Genomic DNA, 25,886 nt, shown 5'->3' on the forward strand with positions numbered 1-25,886 from the left:
TTGTGAAATTTGTGCACAAAATGTTTTATTATAATTTCTTTTTGTTATTGTCTTATAAAGAGTCAGTGTTGAGCAACATCTTAAAAACTCAGGATCCAAACCCAATGCAAAGCTGATTAACAACATAAAATAATCAAGACACTTCCACACACAATCTGTTCAAATAAACACTTCCAATTTTTCCACAGGCATAAAAAACTTTTAAAGTAACATTTTATAAGCAAGCAATATTTTTCCTGTTAAACTAGCTGTCAGGGTTAAAAAGAAAACAAACAACAAGAGTTTTGCCAGAAATAACCAGCATTTTTTATAAATCAGTCTATTAGAGGCGAAAGAAAACATTTCAGAAAAAAAAAAATTAATAACAATAAAGAAGTACTTATTTTTTTGAACGGCAGCCAGTAACACAAACAATGCCTCATGAGGGACACATAAATCCACAGGTTTATAGGAGGACATCTGAATAATAACAGGAAATAATTCGACATTTATTTTTAACACTTTGTTCTTTAATTAGTCAGTTGAATACAGATACAAGGGAATTACAATCCTAACGCTTGTGTTTGAACAGATCTATAGAAAAAAAAAAAACACAAATACATTCATTGATGACTGTAACGTTTAAACCTGACAAAAGTGTCCATTACAGTGTAACAATGCTGCCGTTGTCCTTCCTTTAAATGCTTGTCATTCAATTCTATCATATATGCATGAATAAAGCTTATGAGCAAAACAACAACTGTTACATACAAAATATTTACAATGTACCAGCTGTATTACAATGTACCAATCATATCTGGTGTTTTATGAGGTTGACCTGCTGAGCTATAAAAAACAAAACAAAAACAAACACACCGGAAGTGTATTAATTTTTCAAATAAAAACAGATTCTCACACTTTACAGATTTAAACATCTTTTTAACCAAACTAAAATAATATCAAAAATGGATGCATAAAAATGCACAAATATTCACACTCAGTGTCGCTTTAGGATAAATACTCCATTTTTATAGATTAAAGCAAAGCATCTTGTGCGTATTTGTGGACTGTATTTTGACTTTACAACAAGGTGAATAAAAACGCATCTTTACACATGCATGATGATATTGTTTTGACCCTATTTTTGGACAAACTAAAAGCAATCTTTAAAAACAATTCCTGAATAGCAAAAAAAAAAGTGAAATTGTAAAAGAAATTTAAAAATCATACACTGCAATCCTTGTGTCATTATCAGTAGCAACCAGCGATAACAAATGATGAACAAAACAAAAACAAGTAACAACTCTCCATCAGTGATGTGACTCTAGAGACCCTTTCTATCTTGTACACATGTTCTACAATGTAACAATATTAGACTACCATTAACTAAAGATCTCAAACATATTTTTTCGTGTCAATTATGCACAAACAATAAAACAATAGACTTTAAACTTTATCTTACTATATCTTTGCCATTTTGCTTGTTTATATATATATATATATATATATATATATATATATATATATATATATATATATATATATATATATATATATATATATATATATATATAAAACAACAAAATATTAAATAGTGAAGGTCCATCAGCATGTGCATAGCAAAACACAAAATAAAATCCACATATTAGAAGGCTTTTTTTTTTTTTTTTTTAACCAATTTGCAAACCAGCAAAAACAATAGATAATATACACACTAAATTTAAAAACAAATCTTGTGCAAAAGACCAAAGTATTGAAGATTTGTAAGGCAAGAACATGTACACAGTCCTGCATACAAGCATTACAGAGCCTTAACATGATTAAATTCACCTCCACATACTTGTGGTGACACTTTTCTTGTGACATGACTTCAGCTTTCAGCAACTGAATATAGCCAATGCATGTTATAGGGATATTTAAAAGGATAGTTCACCAAATAAAAAGAAAATGTCACCCTTTAAGCCTTTCAAGAGTAAATTACTTTTTAAAAGGTTTTTCAGCTGACTAGTGATTCAAAACACAAGTCAAAAAAAAAAAAAAAGAAAAGAAAAAACGCATTCCATCAAAACAAAATGAACACCCATGACTCCTGACAAAGCATTGAGGTCTTACGAATTGAAAGGATCTGTCCTGTCCTTGCAAGAAAGTGAACATTATTTACAATAATATTACCTTTAACCCACATGTTCAATTAACAGGACCTCAATATAACATCTTGACTCTGGACAAATCCTGACACAGGTATCTCCCAAATGACAACACGACAGTGTACAAGAGGCATAATTGTGGAGAGACATATAATATTATTTTTTCTTACACTTAAGTGCCGGAAGCTGCTGACTTTCATTTTATGAATTATCATTAAAGTTTAATCTAAAATGCATTTAATGTTGTACTGAAGAATACAGCAGTTCTTCATTTTGGCGAAACTGTCCAACATGCTGATGCTGATGGGAGGTTTTGGTTTTTTAGCCACTAACATCAAGAGTTTAAATTCAACATGTAATTTCAACAACAAGCAGATGTGCCCTGAGCAAGCTGAACCTTAGAATAGTGCAAATAGTGCTTGAGGCCTGAGCCAAACTCATAACTGAGCCGGACTGCCTCAAGTGAACCGCAAAGACAACGCATCAACAAGCGCTAAGGTTATCATACAGGAAATCATATTATGCTGACTTAATGGTTTCATTTATCTCAGAACTTAAAGAAAAAAAAAGAAAACACATCGCAAATAATATCCAAACTTGTTCATTTACAGAAGTTAGGCTAAATGCTATCAGGCAGATAATTGGCAAGCTTCTGGCTAGTTCACAGCTCAGGATAATTCCCTAAGAGTTGCCCTGAAAATAAATGTTTTTTTTTTTAATGGCCCTTTACATCCAAGTAACCCTGCCCGTCTGTCTCAAGCTAAACCTAACGTTTGTACATTTCTAGCTCTGGTTGTTGACCCTGAAATCTTTTCACCTGAGGGAGTAAGAGGCATGGGACCTCTCACTCGCACTACAACCAGCTCTGGAGCGTGTTCAAGTTCTTCTCCATCCAACGCATGTTATGCTTGATGGTCTCAATGGCTTCCTGCACAATCCTCATCTGAGAGCCCTTTGCTCCTAAGGAGCTGAAGAAGTTCTGGACCTGAATGAATAAAAACAGCAATAATGTTGAACAAATATGCTAAAACATTGCATACTCACATAATGATGATATTTCGACTATGAACTGACCTCTGCGAGATGTGTTTTCGTAGAAAACTGACTTGTTGTAGATGTGATGATGCTCTGAATGGCAAAGGATCCAATAGGAAACCTAATATGAAAAAACAAAAACAAGAAAAAGTCCATTCATACTCACAATTAGAGCAGCACAATTAATCGTAAAAAGATCGTAATCTCGATTCGACCCCCTAGACCACAGGTGTCAAACTCAGTTCCAAAAGTGCCGCAGCTCTACACAGTTTAGTTCCAACCCTAATTAAACACACCTGATCAAACTAATTGAGTCCTTTAGGCTTGTTTGAAACCTACAGATAAGTGTGTTGGAGCAGGGTTGGAACTAAACTTTGCAGGGTTTCGGCCTTCCAGGAATTGAGTTTGACACCCCTTCCCTAGACGATTTCTTCAATTCTGTCAATCATATTTTCAAGTTCGGGAGAGAAGCAATGGTGTCCGCACAAGTCTTCACATTGTTTTACATACGTTGTTTAGCAATGGTGTTGAAAGAGTCACATGCTGTATTTATAGGATATAATTCACCTCAAAAATGTAATTTCTGTCTTCATGTAATGTATTTGCGACCGCAAAATCACACGTGACGTGAACTGCTGACCGTCAGCTGTTATCACAGAGAGGGCGGGAGCCATAGGCCTCTGCATGAACTAATGAAGTCGACTTTAGCGAACAGAACCTGCATATGCTGTGAATCACAGGTTGTAAATAACATTCAGTTTGTAGGACAGAGTGATCGTTTGGGAGCCGCGCAGGAAGTGAACCGCTCTTAGCAGTGAAAATTAAACTGAAAGTGCACACACAGTGTTGCAAGATGAAGCTGACTGATTCCAGCACGAAAAAGTACCCACCGAAATGCAAATATGCACGCAGTCTTCTGTATTCACAAAAATCACGTCAGTGACAGATTTTAAGCAGAAAATGACAGATTGTAAGCATAGGTCTCAAACAAAATAATTCAACATCAGAATTATGATCAGCATTAATGACCAGGACAAATCTAAAGTCTGTTCAAGTCCACCATTCCAAGTCTACACAAAATTGTGCATTTTAAACAAAAGTACAGCTACACAAAGCCTTCTGCTGTCTTACCACATGTTTGAGAATAACAATAATAATAGCCCAATCATATTAACCTTTATTTTACATCTACAGAATCGTGAGAAAATAAAAAAATTGCGATTCTCATTTTAGCCAGAATCATGCAGCTCTACTCACAATGTGCATTGTGTAAGTTTGACACCCAGTGGTTGAACTAGGTATTGCACTCCTTGTTCAAAACACATTTTTACTCACCAAAATTTAAATTAGTTAAATTTGAACCTGCCCTGATGATTATAAAGCCTAAACATTGTCCTAACTAAAAACAACGGCACGATAGAAGGAATATATATATATATATATATATATATATATATATATATATATATATATATATATATATATATATATATATATATATATATATATATATATATATATATTATACCTAACCTAAACAACAAGTGAAACTTGTACTTTAGAAACGGCTTCTATTTCTCACAGTTAAACAACAGGTTAAATGACAATTTCCTCTAAAATACACCACATGAGCTTTATTTCATGTTAAATACTAATAATGTGAGTTTAATGCTATTTTACGTGACATTTATTGTCTTAATGAAAGCAGCAGCAGATAGTTCACCTCAGATCTTGAAAATAAAAGAAACCGTTTGGAATTTAACTTTAGAACTGTGACTCAGTGCAAGCCAACAAAAATCAGTCATCCAGCAAGTACATTTATTTGTTAAAGAGGTTTAATATGTATTAATTATATTCTAAAAAATATAATTACATTAGAGTGCAGAGCGCACTATACAAATCAATTAAACATTCATATAAATACCATAAAACAATCTGTTTGTTAAGGTAAGGAAACATTTATTTAAGTTTACTTACACTTGCTTTCTACCATTACTCTGCTACCTGCCTGATATGCCAAATATGTCCCACAAACTGAAATATTTGTATGACTTTTCATCATTCATGTAAAGTAGCTTTGACATGATCTACATTTTATTAAGTGCTATAGAATAAAGGTGACTTGACTTCATTTTATTTAATGTCTATGCTCACTAAAGCTGCATCAATTGGTCAAAATACAGTGAAAATATCATTACTGTGAAATTACTGCTGGGTTGATTCTTGAACACTGTTGATTAAACATTGTGTCTCAACAGATGTGATTGTGATTGGCTCTAATTATCATCGGTATACATGAGTGCTTACTGTGCATTTGAATGCAGAGCATGGGGCTCTCACACATGGGGATCTATGCTGCACAATGCCTCGTACACCTCTTCACATTGTTTGCTATACATTGCTAAGCAATGCAAACAGATGATGAATGGCAACACAAGTGTGCATTTTTTTAACAAAAGTGTGCATATTCTAACAGAAAACAATATTTACAAATCTAAAAGACATTTCAACATGTTTTACCTCAGATCTTTAGTCAGATTCAGTATGTCTGCCATTAGCTGTTTCTACCCACCTATTTTTGTTCATTTTGTAACATCATATAAAAAATGCATAAAGGAAATGATTATATGCTTAGAAATTTTGAAAATGCTTGTAAAAAACTATCAATAATAACTTTTATGATACATAAAAATATTTTATGAAAATCATGTGATTTTGTTTTAACAGATCATGGTATAACAAAAATAGGCATGTGAAACAGGCATTTTGGTCATTCTAAAAAGTCATATTAATTTGTTCATTATACTGGCCCTTTATTTATCAGAAGTTGCAACAGCGAAATGAACTGCCAACTTCTACAGCATATGTTTTACACAGCGGATGCCCTCCTAGCTGCAATTTAGGACTAGGAAACAAATAAACACTCTCACATATACACTACAGCCAATTTAGCTTATTTAACCCATCTGTAGCGCATATCTTTGGACTGCGGGGGAAACTGGAGCACCCGGATAAAACCCACGCGAACACAGGGACAACATGCAAACTTAAAGTGGTCCAGCTGGGACTTAAACCAGCGATGTTCTTACTGTGAGCGACAGTGCTAGCCACTGAGCCAACATGTCGCCCTAAAGTCAAATTAAAGTCATATATTGCAAACAATATTATTGTACTCCTAAAGATTGGTCTCATTTGGCACCAGATTATCAGGAAGTGACAATTTTGTTCTCTTACACTCATTGAATGAAAACTGTGCTTTATTCTCAAAGACATTATATGGTATTCCTGTTTTGCAGATAAATCAACTTTGAATGAAAACATGCACCGTTTTCGGACAGATTACTGTGATATGATAATATGATGACCCTATCATTTACGTTTCCCTATCATTCCCTACTACTCACAGATTTCCCTGTTCATTAAGGTGGCATTATTTTTTTAAATATTGAGGTAGACATGAAGTGAAAGTGTGTGTGATGGGGGTGGGGTCATTACACTTTATTTAAAACAAAATACTTCAGTAACTCAAAGTTCTCTTGAGTCCTAAACTGCCACTGTAAACAACATCCATAAATTAACAGTGTTCATGTTTTTATTTTTCCCCATTTATTGATGCTTTTGAACTGCATTATGGGCACTTGATCTTTATTCCAACAACTTTTTAACCTTGAAAAGCGGGAAAAAGTGACTTTTATGAAAATTTTTAATAGTTTAAAGTGATATATTGTCTGGGTTGGTGTTGTATATTACGCTACAAAAACATGTAAAAAACCACCAGTACAATTTCATACTTCTTTATAATTTTTTTCTTATACATTATATGATTTCAAACTACTAAAATGTCCATAAAAGTCAATTTGTTAAAATGTAAAGTTGAATTTCCAACATCAAAAGTCGACAGCAGAGATCAAGGTCCAATAATGCAATTCACAACTGTAAATATATTGAAAACACAAATACGAAAACTGATAATCAACTTTTTTACATTGTGTGAAAAATTCCTACTCACTTCTGGGTGATTTTTTCCCAGTTCTCCTTCATAAAATCCCAAGCATAGAGGTAGCCAGCAAAGTCCCTGCAAACTGTGTGGATCACCAAAGGAAATTCTTGATTTTGAATCTCACTCCCATCAAGACTTTTCTGCAGGACCCTAAGACAGAAAGCCAAAATAAACTTGGTATCGAGTGTGCTGACAGAAAGAATTTTCCATTCAACAGAGCAGATCATCCAGGCTTACCAAATGATTTTCCGTACATCCTGAGTGCTTGCCAAAGCTTCCAACATCTTGCGCTTCTCTGTGTCATAGATGGAGTGTTTATAAGAGCCTAGAAGCTTACTCCATCCTTCATCTGTTTTGGCAGCAACTTTGAAGACTGTTCTCATCAGATCGCTGGGAATCCTTAAAAAGAAAAATAAGCCATATTATAAGATGATCCTCTGTTTTCAAGAAATATTGCAATGAGGATTCAATAGCTGTTTCCATTCAAAAATGCAAATTAACTTTATGCGTTTATGCATTTATAATATAATAACACTAATACTGACATGGTTAAGGCATTTTAGAATGACCAAAACAACGTTTTGATGTTTTACAGTGTGCTCAGCCTGCTAGTTTATCCATTCACACACATTTTCCCCATCACATGATCTCTTATATCAATATCACTTGACTTTTTAACGCGCATACTGGAATTTCTATGGTAAAAGTGTTTCTATTGTAGTTTATGTGCATTTTTTCTTATCGAATAAAAAGGTTATCCTACTCAGTTATTTTAAAAATGTATGCGCACCTTGGCGTTTCCATCAACCAGTTTTTTATGCACATAACCAAAATGCACAAAAAAATAGGTGGATGAAAATGTAGCTATTGGCTTTATGGCAACATACATACTGCAGCTAAATTCAGTTTCATTTCCTATTTTAGTGCTTAATCCTGTTCTGTACAAACACAGACAAAATTAATTACTTAAGAATTCAGATATAACAAAAGAATTAAAGAAAAATCTACACAGTTTGTACAGAATTTAATCAAATAATTAGTTATTGTCATTGTAAGATGAGTATCAATTATATAAGCAAAGTTCAATAAATCCACAAACAATGTGTTTCTTGACTTGACGGTACCATATTTACAACAAACAAACAAACAAAAAAAAAAAAAAAAACAATAAAGCAAATAAAGCAATAATAATAATAATAAAAACAATATAGCTAATAATAAATTTAAACCCAAATGCTTCACCCTGATAGAGGTCAGGATAAAATTGCATAGTTTTGAAATCAAATCAAATAAAAAAATTATTAAATAAGATTCAAATATGTAATTAAAAGATTATTCTATAAAAATGTATAGTTTAGGGAGGAGGAAGAGGAGAAGAAGAAGAAGAAGAAGAAGAAGAAGAAGAAGAAGAAGAAGAAGAAGAAGAAGAAGAAGAAGAAGAAGAAGAAGAAGAAGAAGAAGAAGAAGAAGAAGAAGAAGAAGAAGAAGAAGAAGAAGAAGAAGAAGAAGAAGAAGAAGAAGAAGAAGAAGAAGAAGAAGAAGAAGAAGAAGAAGAAGAAGAAGAAGAAGAAGAAGAAGAAGAAGAAGAAGAAGAAGAAGAAGAAGAAGAAGAAGAAGAAGAAGAAGAAGAAGAAGAAGAAGAAGAAGAAAGAAGAAGAAGAAGAAGAAGAAGAAGAAGAAGAAGAAGAAGAAGAAGAAGAAGAAGAAGAAGAAGAAGAAGAAGAAGAAGAAGAAGAAGAAGAAGAAGAAGAAGAAGAAGAAGAAGAAGAAGAAGAAGAAGAAGAAGAAGAAGAAGAAGAAGAAGAAGAAGAAGAAGAAGAAGAAGAAGAAGAAGAAGAAGTGGAACAATTCCAGTAGGGCCTATGCACTGTACGCATAATTGAGTCAAAGTTCACTTTTCAAACACTTACTGCAAAGTCTTGTTTGAAGCCAGCCACTGATCAAACAGACGTCTGGCCTGTGTTGTGCAGTTTGGTCTATTGAGAGCACATGCCGTCTCCAGCAAGGCAGAGCGAAGCGTCATCTTGGACACAGAAGTTTCCACTTCCCACGACTGACTCTCCATCAAACTCCCAAAATGGCTCTCGATGTAAGTCTTTAAAGAACACATTTTAAAAAGGTTTTAGCACTAAATGCATTGTCGTAAGATAACAGATTGGACTACAACAGTTAACTTTTGTTTTCGTACTGTCATACTAGAAGCCAAATTCAGATCTGATCTTTTGTCCAGCAACCGGTAGATCTGACCAAGCTGAGAGAGAGCTTCAGTCAGAGGGGCAGTCTCGGTCTCATTTCTGATGTAGTCCATGAGGTTTAAGACCTGCCTGAAGGACACTTTGCCCAATCTGTGGAGGAAAGAGGAAACAATTTAGCATTCCTAACATACACTGTAAAAAGGCTATTGTAAAAACTTGTTTAACAGCAAGTTTCCTTAAAATAAACAGTAAATAATTATAAATTCACCCTTCCTAGAACTCCCTGCATGACTTTTTATGCTTTTGTGTTGACAATACAATGTTTCTTTTAACTTTTTTCTCTTGAATTGGGCACATTAGAGTTTTAAGTTATTTAAAGTTATTTTATGTTGATAAATAATGTATATTGCATTACTTTAACTTTACGTGTGTTACAATGATGTGTGTTTAACAGTTGTGTGCATGACACAGAGTGTTCTTTATATTATTATGCTTGTTCTCTGCTTTTGAGAAAGTTTTTTTGTGATGAGCTTTGGTTTATCAAGACTTTCTCATCCACACTGGCTTATGGTTGTGATTTTGTCTGTGTGACAAAGTTAAGTTGTGTAGATATTAGAACTTCAAAACATCGATGTCTGAAAATGTTGAAATTTCTTTTACGTTCCTAACATTTTTTAACAGTTAAATTCCTGTAAATGTATGGATTTATTTTTTCAGTGTATAACAAGAGTAATAATTCATTTTCAGTGTAGAGCAGTCCAGAACATGCTTACCATATCTATATATAGAAATTACAGTTATAATTTGAGGGATAGTTCACACCAAAATGACAAAGTCATGTTCTGTCGTCATTCTCCCTCCCTCAAATGGTTCCTAATCTATTTGAGTTTCTACTGTTGAACATACTATTTTATATTAATTGTTTTTCTGTGTTCAACAGAATAAAGAAACTTAAAAAGGGTTGGAACCACTTGTAAATAGTGAGTATATTTAATTTTAGGTTGATCTATGCCTTCAAAACCAATGGTCTCAAACTCAATTCCTGGTGGGCCACAGCTCTACAGAGTTTAGCTCTTGAACACCTTGATTAGTTGAATACGGTGTGTTTTTCTATGCCTAGAGCATTTGTGGCTTTTAAAATAGATGTGATGCAGTCCAATCAAACAATGAGCTACAGATGAGAATTAATTTTATTTACTAATTTTTTTAAACACTTTTCGGTAAAAAAGACGCAATAAAGAATTCAAAAATGATTTTATAATAATGAACAGAACTTTGTCAATAATTTTGAAGGAGATGAACACATATTCACATTTTGTTTTTAATAATTACATTTTGTATGTATAAGTGGCCAATTACTACACGTCGAAAGTTGCTACACGACCAATTTGAAAAGCTGGAGCTAGTGGAAATCAGAAACAACGGTAACTTAATAAATAAATAAAAATTTTTAAAGAAAAAGATGTCAAAGTTTCATCTCAAAGCTAAACCACAAAAAGTAATTGCAATTCTGTATCATCAGCTCTTAAAAAAACTCATGCAATAACCTTTCTTCAACATTTCTTTAAAAGAAGATGTACCTGGAGAGAGCGAAGATGTTATTGATGAGAGCTGCCTTGTCTTCAGAGGGGAGGACATTCACGTCCACCTTCAAAGCACTAATCAAGTCGCTCCATCCCTGCTCATCATAATGCACTATGTAGAAGCCATCACTCCTAAAGTTAAACTTTAACCATTTCACCTGACCTGGAAGCTGTAACGTGGCTAGAAAAGATTTGAAACAACAAACAACATTACGCTGCATATTTGCGGTGGTTGGAATGTTTCGTCTGTGTCAGCACATTGTCACCTTCTTTGTCCTTGAGATGAAAGACTTGCTTGCAGGAACGGAGCACACTACAGCTGTCATTCACATACGTCAGTGGAATATGCCACAAGCTGCTATGGGCAACAAACATATTATTCATTTTAGTTCTTTTTTTCCTTCAATAGATCAACATTTTGACTTTGTTTATTGAAATGTCTGCCTTTAAACAAAAAAGACTATCAATAAAAATAAAAAAATCTCATTAGTTGGGTGGGGGGGGGGGGGTAACATTTGCATTTGTTTTTGGAAAGATTCTCAATGCTCACTATACACACAGATTTGAAGAAGGCCTGCACAATACATCGTTTCAGCATCAATATTGCAATGTGTGTGTGTGTCCAACAATAGTCGCAGGAGCAGGACATGCACTGCTGAGTTGGGATTTTAGTTAATCAGCACAACAATTGAGAATACTTGATTTGTGGATTCTTTGCTAAACATTCCTTTAGAGTAACATAAATTTAGAGTAAATTTATCATTTGCGTGTGTTTTAAAGGCATTTTAAGAGAGTTTAACGCATTTGGGGACAAAAAGTACATTTGAAACTTCAATGAAGAATAATTTTACTGGATTAATAAAATAAAGATTATCAGTCTTATTTCACAGTTTGTACATGAAATCTTTTTGACTCGCACACAAACAAAAACCATATAGCACTGTGTCTTTAACATTTTTCGTTGCTCCATTGTAGTTATTTTTTGCTCGCAATTTGTTTATTATTTTTAATACATGTTCGCACCCTTACAAATTCAATCAAACTAAATGAATGACCTGGTAAAATTGTGTTCATATCGCAATATATATCGCCGAAAAACAAAATGTTGCAATCTCCGATTTTTCCCATATCGTGTAGCCCTAATTTGAAGCTAAGAAAGTTAATAATTTCTTATTTTTACTCATGGAAAAATCTGTTCTGCTTAGTAGTTTGTGAAAACTTCATTTCAAGGGATAGCTCACCAAACTTGAAAATGTACTCACCCTCAAGTGGTTCTAAACCTTTATGAGTTTCTTTCCCTTGTTGAAGAAAGCTCAAAATGTCTAACCATTGACTTTCATAGTAGGAAAACCAATACGATGGAAGTCAATAGTCACATTTTTCTAGCTGTCTTTAAAATATCTTCTTTTATGTTCAACAGAATAATGACATATGGCATTTTTAATTTTTGGGTGAACAATCCACTCAAGTATCGTTTGCTGAATAATTTAACATCTTAATAAATAAATTATTCAATAACCAATTAACTTATCAACTTTAAGGTTTATTCATTCATTCATTCATTTTCTTTTTGAAAATGTCGCCACAGCGGAATGAACCGCCAACCTATCCATCATATGTTTTACTCAGCGGATACCCTTCCAGCTGCAACTCATCTCTGCAAAACCTTTATGTTTATAAACAACCATATACAAAAGCTCTAAAAAACATCTACAACATTAGGCTTTAAAATAAAACTGCACAATTTACATTTCACATTTAATCATTGAGCAGATGTTTTAATCCAAAGTGACTTAAAATTTCATTCAAATTCATCATAAAAAGGTAGATAATCACAATACATGCCATTAACGTTAAGTTTCATTCACTGTTAATAGGAAAAGGCAGGCTAGGATAGAAAGGGATTATGAAAACTGAGACTTTTCTTTTGGGATGTATAATTTCACCCACAGACGATCGAATCTTCCTGCTCTAAACAGCATTGAATGAATCAGGAAACATTGCTTTAACCACAATACCATAGACTGGACATTTTCCACAATACAAGCTACTTCTTTATTCTAAAACATAATGCTGAAATGTATATTCCAAATAGGTACAGTCTTTACAGTCAAGTCATGCTATGAGGAGAGAGCTATGTGTCTCGAGTTTATTTGTATAGCGCTGTATTTACTTTAAATAAATTGATTCCTACTGTTTTTAATACCGTAGCAAATGCTTTGTTTATTTGCAAGTATTTAACAAACAGTATAGTGTGTTTAAATTATTGTCTTAAAGTTACCAGTATTTCTGTTTACATTTTACACTAATGCCTGTGACAAGTAAAAAGTTAGGAATCAGAAAGATTGTTTAAATGTTTTAAAAGAAGGCAAACCTGCTTACCAAGGCTGCAAATGTAAAGTATTTCTGTAATTCAAAGCTTTATTTTTTATCATAACTACTCTTTAGTTTCACATGATCCTTAAAAAAATAATTTTATGATGATTTGCTGTTATGATCCGTTATTATTGGTATAAATCACTAATAGTTTTGTGAAAAAAAATTGTTACAATTTACTTTCCAGAAAAAAAAAAAGTTTAAAATATTCTTACATTTTTTTTACATTATAGATGTATTTACTTGTTTTCATCACAATAAATTGTTCAAAAGTAAAAGTAAATCCATTTTTAGTATATATATTTTTTTTGGTAAATCAATATTTGGCTACTTTTGAAAGGAACTGTATCAGTTTCTGAGCTTATCATCATACTAAAATATGTGAAGGATTAAGTGAAACTAAAGATTAATCATGCTTAAAATTCAGCATTAGACCACCAGAATCAACGACATTTTAAACTACTGTACATGTAATAAAATAACAGTTATTTCATATTGCAATAACATTTCACCGTTTTTGCTGTATTTTCTATTAAATAAATTTTCTATTAAATAATTTTTAGCAGAATAAACTTATTCCAAAACATTAAAAAACAATCTTACTTACTCCAAACTTATGACTGGTGTGTTTCTTTTTTCACAATTCAATTTTGACTTATTGATTGTCAGTTGCAACTTATTGACCAGAAAACGCAGCAGCTTAAATTAGAACACAGAGCACTGCCAAAGCGGACAGATCTAATCTTGCCCTAATTTATTAGAGAATTGCTCACAGTAGCAGTAAAAGTCCTTTCCCTACCTGTCGTCTGTGCCGTTTTCGGCATTCAAAAGGAAGTGTTCTTGCGACAATGTCACTTGAGGGCCGTTTCTCTTGACTGTGACCAGAGGAAAGCCCTTATGAACAGTCCAGGTGTTCATCATCTCAGAGACATTTAAACTTTGTTTGCTCACCTATGGAGAACATGGTCAGTGTGTGCTAATAAATTAACAACACAGCTCATCTATCATTATGTAAAACACATGACACTGAGAATAACAGTTTATTATGAAAACATTGAAATGTGCCGTTTAGAAAATGTCTAACCTGGGAGAGACTGTTCCATAAGTCTTTGCTTTCTGTGTTTGACAGATTATAGTTTTGTAAGTACTCAATCACTCCTTTATGAAACTCGCCATCTCTGAGGGTTGCGTTGAGCATCAGCAGTATTGAGGCTCCCTTGAAAGAAAAGGCAGAACAAAAAACAGGTTCAGCTTCTGAGAATAGCTATACCATCAATTGGTAGTTTTCATAAGAATGCCCCCCTGGCGGGCAAAACATAATCTCCTGGGGCCTCATGTATCAACGCTGCATATGCAAAAAAAACTGTGTACGCCAGATTTCCCACTCAAGTTTTGATTTACTAACGATGAAATGAATGTGAGAATGTGCGTTGGTGTACACCAACTAAATGCCTGCCGTACGTGCTTTTCTTGTGTGTTTTTGTTTTATTTCCATTGCCGACTCCTAGAGGCAATTAGGTTGAATTTCACGCTACAAGCCGTGCAATGGCAGCTGTATGGGACGGGATCATCCGCATGTCTAGCAGGTATATAAGGTTTCTATACCATGAAGTTGACAAGCCAAACATTAAAGTGCAATTTGCAGCGATCGCCGGTTTTCCCAATCTAAGCAGATCGATTGACTGCACGCACATTGCTATAAAAGGCGGCATCTGAAGATGAATTTGCATACGTGAATCAAACATTTCAATTCAATAAATGTGCAAATAATATGTGACGCTCAAATGCGCTTAACATAATACACACACTTATTAATGATTCCTACTTGTCTTCTTCGTGATGAAGAGTAGGCAAAATCTGATATGCGGTGGGGGAAAGACGAATGAGTTCATCAGACGCTGGATTCAAACCGGTTTTATGATCGAACGTGTTAAAACATGTTGCCATGCACTTTACGAGGTACGCCACTCACGCTGCTGTTTGTCACCCTCTTTAGTTATGTTGTCTCTGTCAATCAAATGGTAAAGTGTGGGAATCACTCAACTAGCTTAGTCCAACAAGGTATGCTATTTGCACTTAGCCTAAATAGACACAACAAAATTTTACACCTTTACATCAGACCATTTCTTTTTAAATTCACTAACAGTGCAATATTTAGACCCTACTGCGTTAACCGCGTCAGCTAAATCTCCCACTCAGTTTTTTTTCTTTTGTTATTAATTCCGAAGGACAAACTTGCAAATAACCCTGTTTTTCTCTGGTCTACCTCCGTAAGGAGCACCCCCAATTCACATTCTGTTCAAAGTTTCTCTTTGCTTGCTTTTGCCATTACTTTTTTGTTTGGTTGTGCCTGAGAGAGAGAGATATTTGAATTTATTGCTGTATCAGCTTCACTGGCTATTTTATGCCAAAACTAAATCAAATTTACAACATCTCTTTTCTATGTTAAAAAAAAAACTTATAACAATAAAAAGACATTAACAGCAACATAAAATACATAAGAAAATATACATAAATAATAATAATACATACGATCAAAAAACATTTTAAGGTTAACTTTTGATAGAAATTGTGGTATTTTTGAAGGATTCTCATTAAAGTCTCTCCATATAGCATTAAAAATAGGGTTCTTTAAAAGCATATGGTTTGTGTTGCAACACTGACATGTTCAGGGAACTTCTTGTTCTGCAAATATTCATGAGTGAGTCTCGTGTGTCCAATAAGGCATCTTGTGTAAACATTCTTATCATGTCTTGAGTTAAAAAAAAGAATTGTTAAATTTTCTTTTTACCACTTTACCATTTTCAAAGTATAAATTGAAGTCTAAGTAAAAACAGTAGAAGTGAATGAATAGATTACCAGTAAATATAAATCTAAGTGAAGTAAACTACCAAATTTAAAAACAGACAGCATAACGCCACCTCCAATAACTAAATTGCTGAGGATGGACCCTTTTCACAAGCCTGTTATAAAGTGTTTAACAGTCATCAGCATCTTAAATACTAGACAGTTTTTAATATTTAGATTTAAATAAAAACGTAAGAATGTTTATATGTAAAGTATATATGCATATAGTATTTAATCTTTGCTTCAAACGACAAAAAACAAATTACCACTTATGTGAGGCACTTCTAATGTAGTGTCTATGAGAAGGAACAGTAAATATGATGTTATTTTCTCTTCTTGCAGTGTCAGTCTCAAACATTTTTCTTTTTCTGAAAGTCTTTATAACCCCATTGTGGAGTTTTTCTTTTATTATTTGAGCAAATAAGATTGTAAAAAAATTCTTTGTTGTATTGTCCCATTTACTGCGCTCCAAGTTTTCCCAACTATGACGACTTCTGCTACTGAGAAACCTGGAAATGTGAAAAGGGTCTATTAGAGTTGAATTGGAGCTGTGATAGGGACATGAGGGTTTTAAATGGTTGCTGGTTGAGTATATGATTCGGAAGTGCCCATATTTTACAGTTTGTGATCATATCTCTGTTTTGTTTTGTTGATCATTCATTCATTCATTTTCTTGTCGGCTTAGTCCCTTTATTAATCTGGGGTCGCCACAGCAGAATGAACCACCAATTTATCCAGCAAGTTTTTATGTAGCGGATGCCCTTCCAGCCGCAACCCATCTCTGGGAAACATCCACACACACATTCACGCACACACTTATACACTACGGACAATTTAGCCTACCCAATTTACCTGTACCGCATGTCTTTGGACAGTGGGGGGAAAACCGGAGCACCCGGAGGAAACCCACGCGAAGGCAGGGAGAACATGCAAACTCCACAGAGAAACCAGCGACCCAGCAACCTTCTTGCTGTGAGGAGACAGCACTACCTACTGTGCCACTGCCTTGCCTTGTATTGTTGATAAGTGATCAAAATATTCATAACTTTACATAGATGAAAACATGAGCACTGCGTTTCTAAGGAGATTCCAGTGTAGCTGTCGTTACGATCCACTGTAATTTATTTAATTTTTTTGCCCACCAAGTTAATCGCAATGGTCATGTGGCTATCAATGGCATGAAAACCGTCAATGACAAACGATGACACCGAGACACTGTTAAGAAGAAGGGTTAACTGAAGTCACTTCACAACAAGATAATTTATGACATACCTTCTCATAAGAAACAGAGTCAAACATCTCTTCCACCTGCTCTGGTGTGCTCACAAAAGTAGACACTGGATGGGACGAGTTCAGCGCATCTTTGGCCAGAGCTTTAAAACGCACATTTAAGAATTCAATGTCCTGAAAAACACAAATATAGGCATTTTCAATAACATGCATTCCAACAGGTCGTCTTTATAAAGCTAAGAAATACTGGATTTTGTAATAGGTCAAATAAAGTTTAGATTCTGTTGCCTTAGAAAAAAGTTTGATAATTTAATTCAGAAACATGTTAAAGTAAATAAACAGATTGAACAACACGTGTAAATCTCCTAAAATTAACTGTATTCAGAAAATAAAAAGAACTAAAAAAATAGAAGAATTGTAGATATTGCAGTGTCACAGATCAACAAATTTCTTTAAAACTATGTTAAAACTAGTTGCATGTTAGAAACTTGCTAAACAAAAACTCTGTAAAACCTGTATATATCTCATCTGAAATTCAATTGGATTTATACTAGAATGTTTTTTTTTTTTTTAAAGTAAAAGAAAAATAAAATAGAAAAAGTGTAATAAAATAAAAAGTGACTATATATATATGTATTATTTATATATATATATATATATATATATATATATATATATATATATATATATATATATATATATATATATATATATATGTATTATATATATATGTATTATATATAGATGTATTAGAGGAACACTTTGTTGGTGAAAGTATAGCAGCATCCCTCTGCTCTTATCAAGGCAGTGCCACTGGCATTTTATTTCTTTGGCAAGGTTTCCGATTTATGTATGCAAATTCGTCTTCAGATGGTCTTTATAGCAATGTGCGTGCAGTCAATCACTCCAATTACATTAGGAAAACCGGCAATCGCTGGAAATTGCGCTTTAATGTTTATTTTTCCTACAGATTCGACCATTGACAATGTCCTCTAATAAGGCCATTGCCATAAACTAAGGGTTGTATACATTTGCATATATTTTTATGTTTTAAATCACATAACTGGTAAAAAAAAAGTGTCAATTTACCCATTTTATCACTTATAAATTATTGTTTTTCAAGTGCCTTGGTGCACTTTGTAGTGTGCATATAACATAATTGCCTCTAGGAATCTCCAATCGAAATAAACACACACAAGAAATAAACGTACACCAGACATGAAGTTGGCGCGGACCAACGCACATTCTCACGTTAATTTCATCGCTAGTAAATTTAAAATGGAAGCGCGAAATCTAGTGTATGCAAAGTTTTTGTGCATACGCAGCATTGATACATGATTCCCCTGGAGTTTGACATCAACAATCTGTGACACTTTCACTATGCTATGTTATAAAATGATTGCTCATCGCAGACGTAATCTATCTGTAGCGGCAATTTTGCAGTGTGCCTCAACAATAAAACCAGGAAGAAAAAAACTGTTTTGACATTTCCCTGTGGTCATTTGAATTGTCGCGAGGATTGCGATTGAGGATTCTGTGCTCCTATTGGTTCTTGGACTAACGCTCATTGAAGCTGTTGTCCCACTGCAGGAAAGTGTCTGAAATCTTTTGACACTGCCAGAACTTAATCGGAGGAAAAATCTGATCGCAACAGCATTAAGCGCTTGTCTGTGAAAATGTCAAAACAACGATCAATGATCACAGCTTTTAGCCTACAATTTTAGGAATCTTTTAGAATTTCCCAAATTTTTCTCAAATGACCAAATCGTGGCTGAAATCTCACAGTGTGAACAGGGCTTTAGATGTAAACTTACAATGTCAAGATCTGGGAAGACATTTTCAATGGACATGTACTGCATGTAGGTTGCAAATCCTTCATTCAGCCAAAGATCATTCCACCATCTCATAGTAACCAGATTTCCAAACCACTGAAATGGAAAAATATACTATATGACAAAATAAACACAAAATGGCTGACAAGCACAATCATTTGGGGTGAATGCCAAACTTTTTTCTGAAAGAAAAACCTGTAAAATGTGCACATTAAACAACAATACTTTAATAAACTTCAATAAAACTAGCTGTTAAAGAAATAGCTCACCAAAATTATTTTACTTCTGTCATCATTTACTAAACTTTTACTTGTTTTAGATCTGATTAACTTTCTTTATTCTGGAAACCTAGAACCATTGACGTCCATCGTATTTCTTTTCTACTATGGGAGTCAATGGTTAAAGGTTTTCAGCTTTCTTCAAGATAATCTTCTTAAGTATTCAACTGAATAAAAAAAATCTTAAAGGTTTGAAACCAGTAATAAAAAGTAAATGTTCAATTTTGGTGAACTAACCCTTTAAAAGCAATACTTCCCACATGTTAAAAATGCGGGGTTTTTTTATAGGTAGACTTAATTTGACCTTTTAAAATCATGTACTAAATGTGACTTTTAGTATCCTGTCATGAGAATATTTTTTTTTAATAAAGCAAATTACCTGGTGGGCAAGTTCATGAGCAATGACTGAGGTCACTAGTTGCTTGTCAAAGCGAGAGGATTGGTTGCCTACTAGCAAAGTTGTCTCGCGGAATGTGATTAGCCCCCAGTTTTCCATGGCTCCAGCGAGGAAGTCAGGAATGGCCACTAAATCTATTGATTTAAAAAAGAAAAAAAGAAAAAGAAAGAAATCTCCGCCATGTCAAGACTTTTAAATTGCTTATTTGTACAAATGACATTAGCATGCATGCTCATCTGGCTATTCTAGAAACCTAATAATCCCTGTTTGAAAAGTCTACATAAGAAAAGGCGTTTTACCTAGTTTGCTTAAAGGGTATTCTATCTCAAAGAACGTATTGTAGAACTTCAACAGTTTACAAGCTGTCTCCAAAGCATAATGCACTTGGTCCTTTTTGTCTGGAACAGCATACACCGACACCTGCACAACATTTGAAAAGATAAACTATACCATCACGCTTCCATATTTTTCAAAACAAGAAAATTATTTTGAGAGAAATACATACCGTAGTTTTAGAGACGTTTTTACTGTGACTGCTGAATTCAGCTACGATAAACGCAACCAGGTAAGTGCTCATTTTTACACTACTCTCAAACTCATCTTCCTGAAGGCCATTTTCATTCAAATCTGTGGTTTTGATCTAAAGAAAAATAATAACCAAAACAATTATAAAACATGTCTATTCTAAAAATGAGAATTTGGAAGACTATATACCTAAAACTAAGCTAAAAAGTGAAAGAACTGTGAAAACATGTTTTTTTTCATGTAATTTTTATATTAAAAATGAATATGTAGTTTATGTATGTAAAAAATTAAAAAATAAATAAAAGTAATAAAATTTAAAAAAATAAAAATAAAAGTCTTTAAAATATTATTAAAGATGTATTTGTAATTATAATTTTTAAATAGTCTTCAAAAATAGATGGCTGAAAAGAAGGTTAAAATGCACAAATGCAGTTTACAACCATTATCAAATTAGCAATTATATATATATATATATATATATATATATATATATATATATATATATATATATATATATATATATATTACCCTTTAAATAAATAAACGGATCAAGAAATGAATGAATACACATTTACTTATAAGCACCTTGGGCATGTTTGAAAGGCTGATATATTTGGCTTCTCTGGTCATTTTAACTACAAAAGTTGATTTAAAGGCTGGCTCATCGAAACAAGGGAAAGCTTTGCGGGCTGCCAGAGGCTCAAATTGAGTAGCGGCCAAAACTCTAGAAGAAAGACATTTTGAGTTAGAGAAAGTGTCTCAGAAGCATAAATATTTAACAAAGCAGAAGTAATTATTAATCAGCACAAAAAAGCTAAATATTTTTCTGAATTGTCATTTTTTGGCCAGGCAGCAAATACCTCTTTGTACCAGCTGTGTCGACATAGGAGCTGTTGTAAAAGCCATCGTAGCTGTTGGAGAGGTTTGCTTTGTAGGAAAATTTCAAGACATATTGCCCCTTCTTAAGATCTTCTGGAAACTTGATGGCGATCTGCTGCCATGGTTTGTACTCCAGGAAGCGGTACTCTTTATCGTCAAAAGTGACCTTGATTATGTTCATATCCGAACTGTGTAGAACAATATTTTTCGTCTCGTGCACGACTAGAACTACAATGGACACATTGCCTTGAAAAGTCATTGAGTTTAGGTCAGGATGAAGTGAAATATTATAATGCACAGGATGCACGCTGACTGGTAACCTCAGGTCAGTCCATGGGAAAAGTTCTCCGCTTGTGGAAATCGGATAGATGCTGCTCATGCTTGAGTTGCTCTTCTGACAGCCCTTCTTGGTGAAAGTGCAGCTTGGTACAAAGTAGATGACCATGAACATTGAGACCACCAGCACCAGGATGAGAACGCCTACCGCTGTAGTCTTGGTTGAGAGCGGTGAACATGAGTTGGAAGGTTGCTGGCGGGTGTAGGAAGAAGCAGCACTGCGCTGACTGGAGCTGCGGTTCATAAAGGACATGCCAAGAAGACGGGCAGAGGATTCATAATCTTCCTCGTCTTCATCCATGTCATTTTCTCCAAGCCCTCGTACCAACAGTCGTGAACTGCGGGGTTCATAGGTTACATCATCTGAGTCGATGTGATAGGATGGGGACTCTTTTGCCAAATCCACTACATCTGGCTCTTCCTCAAACATGCTGTTCTCGATCATGTTCCTGGGCAGTGGAGCTCTTTCTGTAGGTTACATAAAAGACAAGTGGTTACAAACCGATGGTTTTTGAAAGTGGCTTCATGTTGACAAGATAAAGACAAGTAACAGTGGGTAAAAAAAGAAGTATTGAACACTTCAGGATCGTTCTTAGAAAGCATGTTTCTAAATTTTTGAAGTTTTCGCCAGATGATAGTAACAGTTGAAGTAATCCATGCATACAATGAAAACTTTGGAACTTAAGTTAATAAAACGAAAATGACAGAGGGACACATTATTAAACGCATGAGAAAAGGGAGGTGTAAAGAAGCATGGAATGCCCAGACAGCAGCTGAAATCTGCCAGCAGTTAAAAATGAAAACTTAACTTTTGTCAGTGTAAATGAATATTAGCATATTCTGCATTACCAGGATGATGACTAATAAATCAGTGTGGATATTTCAGCAAGACAACGATCCAAAATGCAGCCAATAAAACTCTCAATTGTTTTCAGAAAATAAAATAACCTGCTATATAAAGGCCCAGCCAATCATCTGACTTGAATTAGATAGAAAATAAGTACTAAACCCACAGAGCACTCAAGACTTGACTCTTAAAGTATGGGAAAAAATGTATGCGACTTCATTCTCAACATACTGTAAGAAGCCGATTAAAAAAGTTAAAAAAAGTTTTTTATACGTATTTAATAAATTTGAGTAGTTCAGTACTTTCTCCTTGTATTGTTACATTGTTATTATACTCATTTATGGATAAAATATACAAATATATATATATATATATATATATATATATATATATATATATATATATATATATATATATATATATATATATATGTTTATTTCATGTAAGCAGTTCCTTTAGAAATATATATACCAGGAAAAATCATGAAGTGTTTAATACTTATTTCACCCACTGTATCTGCAAAGTTGAGTGTTTTTGTAGGAAGCCACAAGTTGTTTTTGTCAGAGAGTAAAAAGCAGAAAACAAATGAAAGTGAAACTAAGCATAAAAGGCAAATCACTTTTCATGCATATACATGTTATGATTGTTCCAGTAAATCCTTCTAGCTAAGACCACAAGTTGCCATACAATATAACATATTTCATAAAACATATTCAATGCTGCCAGCAATGTGTTTCCATAAAGAGATAGTTTGCTCAGATTATAAAAACGTTGCTGTTAATTTACTCACCCTTTAGCCATCTAAGATGAACGTGATTATTATTATTGTTATTATTTTGTAGAAAATAAATTAAGATTTTTTTTGTTGCTACAATTGTGGTCCTTGGTGATAAAGAAAATGCAACTTAATGTTGACACTTTGTGATCAAAACCATATAGACAAAACAAATTAATATCCATGACTTATGGCAGTACATCAAGGTCTTATGAAGCAGTACAATCTGTCTCAAACTCAATTTACAATACTGTCACATTTAATTCAGACCTCAATAATATATAATCTGACTCTACGTTATTATAGCCGTTGACTTGTATTTTATAAAACACCAAGAAAACCAGTTCCAGCTAAAGCTAGATTGAAATTGTATGGCCTGAATGTAAGCTTTTTTTTTTTTTTAACTGTATTTCTAAAGATTTCTCAATACCTTGGCGGAAAATAAAAATACCACAAGAGTTCCTCTTTTATTTGCTTGTTCACAAGAGAATAAAACTAAATTTACTTAAATCAAGGCACTTGAGTAAACACTTATCAAATTAGCTCTTGAAAGCACTGATGTGCTATACCTTCTGACCTGAGGTTAAATTGGGGTCTGTTGTACACTGTACTGCTGCTCTTTTAGGTAACTGGTTTAAGCATTTGTATTCTTTCCAACGTTCATACATACTGAATAGAGACAACTTTCATTCAGGAAGCCAACAAAAGCAAGTAACGGAAGACTTTTTTTCTCTACTGCTGACAGACAGATAAATTCAGGGGCTGTTAGATTAAACTCTTTTTATGTTAACTAAATAGAACATAGCAAAAGACAGTTACCAAAGTGACTGCCAGCTGACCATCTGTCAAATTTAGGCAAGACCATAAAGACACAAAGCACCAAATGTCATCTTGGAGACATTATTGCAAGATTTTGTGCAAACATGAACCTTGGGGCTTTTTGGAAACTTAAGATTGATGCAAGTAGACTGACTGATGTATTTACTTTAAGGGCATATAAAGTCATATGTGAGTGCTGAGTGTGAATGCAGACATCACATGAATAACAGTAACCACAACAAACAAGCCATTGATTTAATTTACTGGTATTCCCTCCTACTTATAAAACACTAGACTGTTTTAATCTATTCAGATGTCCTGTCCGTTAAAGCACCATATGAACTTCAAGAAGCTCTCGTGGCTACTTAAACGTTATTCACATCAGTAAGTTGAAACTTTGTATATACGTTATCTATGATTACTTACCCAAAACAGCTCCATAGCTAAAGTAATCATTGGCACAGAACCAGGGCCATGATACAAACAACTTAGCAAAATCCAAAAGCAATGCTTTATAACATTTGCTTGCATAATATCGTTACATAAAAAGCATTCTGCGGCCAGATGTAGCATGTTAGCTGGCAACTTTTTGCAGTGCACGACCTGGCGTACACAGATAAACAGTCCATATTAGCTGGAACCTTACCGCTTTCAAACGTCTCCATCCTTAAATTTTGAAATGCAAGTATGGAGTATAAAAACAAATCCCGTATCAGCTGAAATTGCAGATGTTTAATCCCAGGAAAGGTGAAGAGTCACACATTCACCCAACGTAGGGACACATCAGATCAACTGGTGTTAGCTTAGCATCGTTAGCTTGATCTACAGCCCTAACATTTCACCGCATCAAATAGATCGATCAGCGGTTTATTGAGTCATCGCTGCACATTTATTTATCGATATAACAACAGACACAAGCTGGAAATGGCATTCGGTGTTGTCAAAAAAGCGACAAGAATTTAACTTCCCCTTTAGCTGAAACGTTTAAAGGGACAGTTCACCTCAAAATGGACATGTTCCAAACTAGCATGGTTTTCTTTATAAAACAGATGTCACGCTTGTCACCCCAAATTTTGCGTTTAGACTTGAAATACATGCGTGGATGTACTGAACAAAGCCCCAGAATTTAATTATGGTTATTGTTATCCTGCCTAAAATTCACTTATGTTCTATGCTTACGAAGTCAGGTAGAGAACTTAAGAAAGTATATAGGCAACTTGGTAAGTTTAACTTTCGAGGTTGGTTGGAGGTATATACTTATTGTAATTATTATCATAACCAATGCAAAGTATTTACAGATCTAACTGGAGTGTAAAATAAAGCACCAGCGACACAGCAACACACTCGATTTTCTTTTTGTGAGAACTATCCCTTTAAGACGCCACTATACCGACGTAGTTCTTAAGAAATGACAGGCTAATTAGCATATTTGGCCCTGACTAATAACAGTTTCACATACACAATAACAATTATATGGAAAATATTTTTGAATGAAATGTTCAATGGTTAATTCCTCTAAAAGTATTAAACATGATACAGAACCTAAAATTCCTTTAAAAATTAATTTGCAAATAAAATAAAATTGAATTCATACCAATAGCCCCATATTCCTGTTGATTTAAATGATTTGCAGATTCCATGGGCTGAGACAGACTGCCATTCTCGACAGGGAAAACTGTAATAGCGTCTCTGTTTAGCAATTTGGACAATCACATGCAAACAATTTGACTCAGAAAACACTACAATAGGCTGTTTTTTTAAGAGCCTGCAGTGTGCAGCACATTTGGGCACCAGTGGAACTGATAT

General features: G+C 34.0%; 1 protein-coding gene across 4 annotated transcripts; it reads right to left on the bottom strand.

The window, feature by feature from the left end:
• Positions 1–25,886, bottom strand: lnpep (leucyl/cystinyl aminopeptidase). 4 transcript variants are annotated; one of them, XM_087251261.1, is made up of 18 exons: positions 25,675–25,886; positions 21,285–22,107; positions 21,010–21,148; positions 20,405–20,539; positions 20,199–20,319; positions 19,882–20,033; positions 19,207–19,320; positions 17,435–17,566; positions 14,400–14,531; positions 14,115–14,266; positions 11,206–11,294; positions 10,937–11,120; positions 9,350–9,506; positions 9,072–9,256; positions 7,399–7,560; positions 7,171–7,311; positions 3,201–3,282; positions 1–3,111 (listed from the first exon to the last, which is right to left on the bottom strand). In XM_087251261.1, exons 1-18 carry the CDS (start codon positions 25,718–25,720, stop codon positions 2,980–2,982), a joined length of 3,078 nt encoding a protein of 1,025 aa, XP_087107387.1. In that variant the 5' UTR covers positions 25,721–25,886; the 3' UTR covers positions 1–2,979. The 4 variants fall into 4 exon arrangements, with proteins under 4 accessions (XP_087107387.1, XP_087107388.1, XP_087107386.1 ...); XM_087251262.2 differs by lacking the exon at positions 25,675–25,886 and adding an exon at positions 24,727–25,041; XM_087251260.2 differs by lacking the exon at positions 25,675–25,886 and adding an exon at positions 24,727–25,041 and having other exon boundaries at positions 11,206–11,297.

Source organism: Danio rerio, chromosome 5, assembly GCF_052040795.2.
Source record: "Danio rerio strain M-AB ecotype USA chromosome 5, GRCz13ab, whole genome shotgun sequence".
Classification (NCBI taxonomy): Eukaryota; Metazoa; Chordata; class Actinopteri; order Cypriniformes; family Danionidae; genus Danio; species Danio rerio.

What these genes read in the sequence shown, in the direction of transcription:
- lnpep (XM_087251261.1), bottom strand. Translation starts at nt 25,720, where the DNA reads ATGGAATCTGCAAATCATTTAAATCAACAGGAATATGGGGCTATTG. An exon ending in AAAACGTCTCTAAAACTACG is followed by an intron (nt 20,320 to 20,404) that starts GTATGTATTTCT and finishes AATGTTGTGCAG; the next exon opens with GTGTCGGTGTATGCTGTTCC. An exon ending in GCTTCAAACAAGACTTTGCA is followed by an intron (nt 7,561 to 9,071) that starts GTAAGTGTTTGA and finishes TTTCTTTTTAAG; the next exon opens with GATTCCCAGCGATCTGATGA.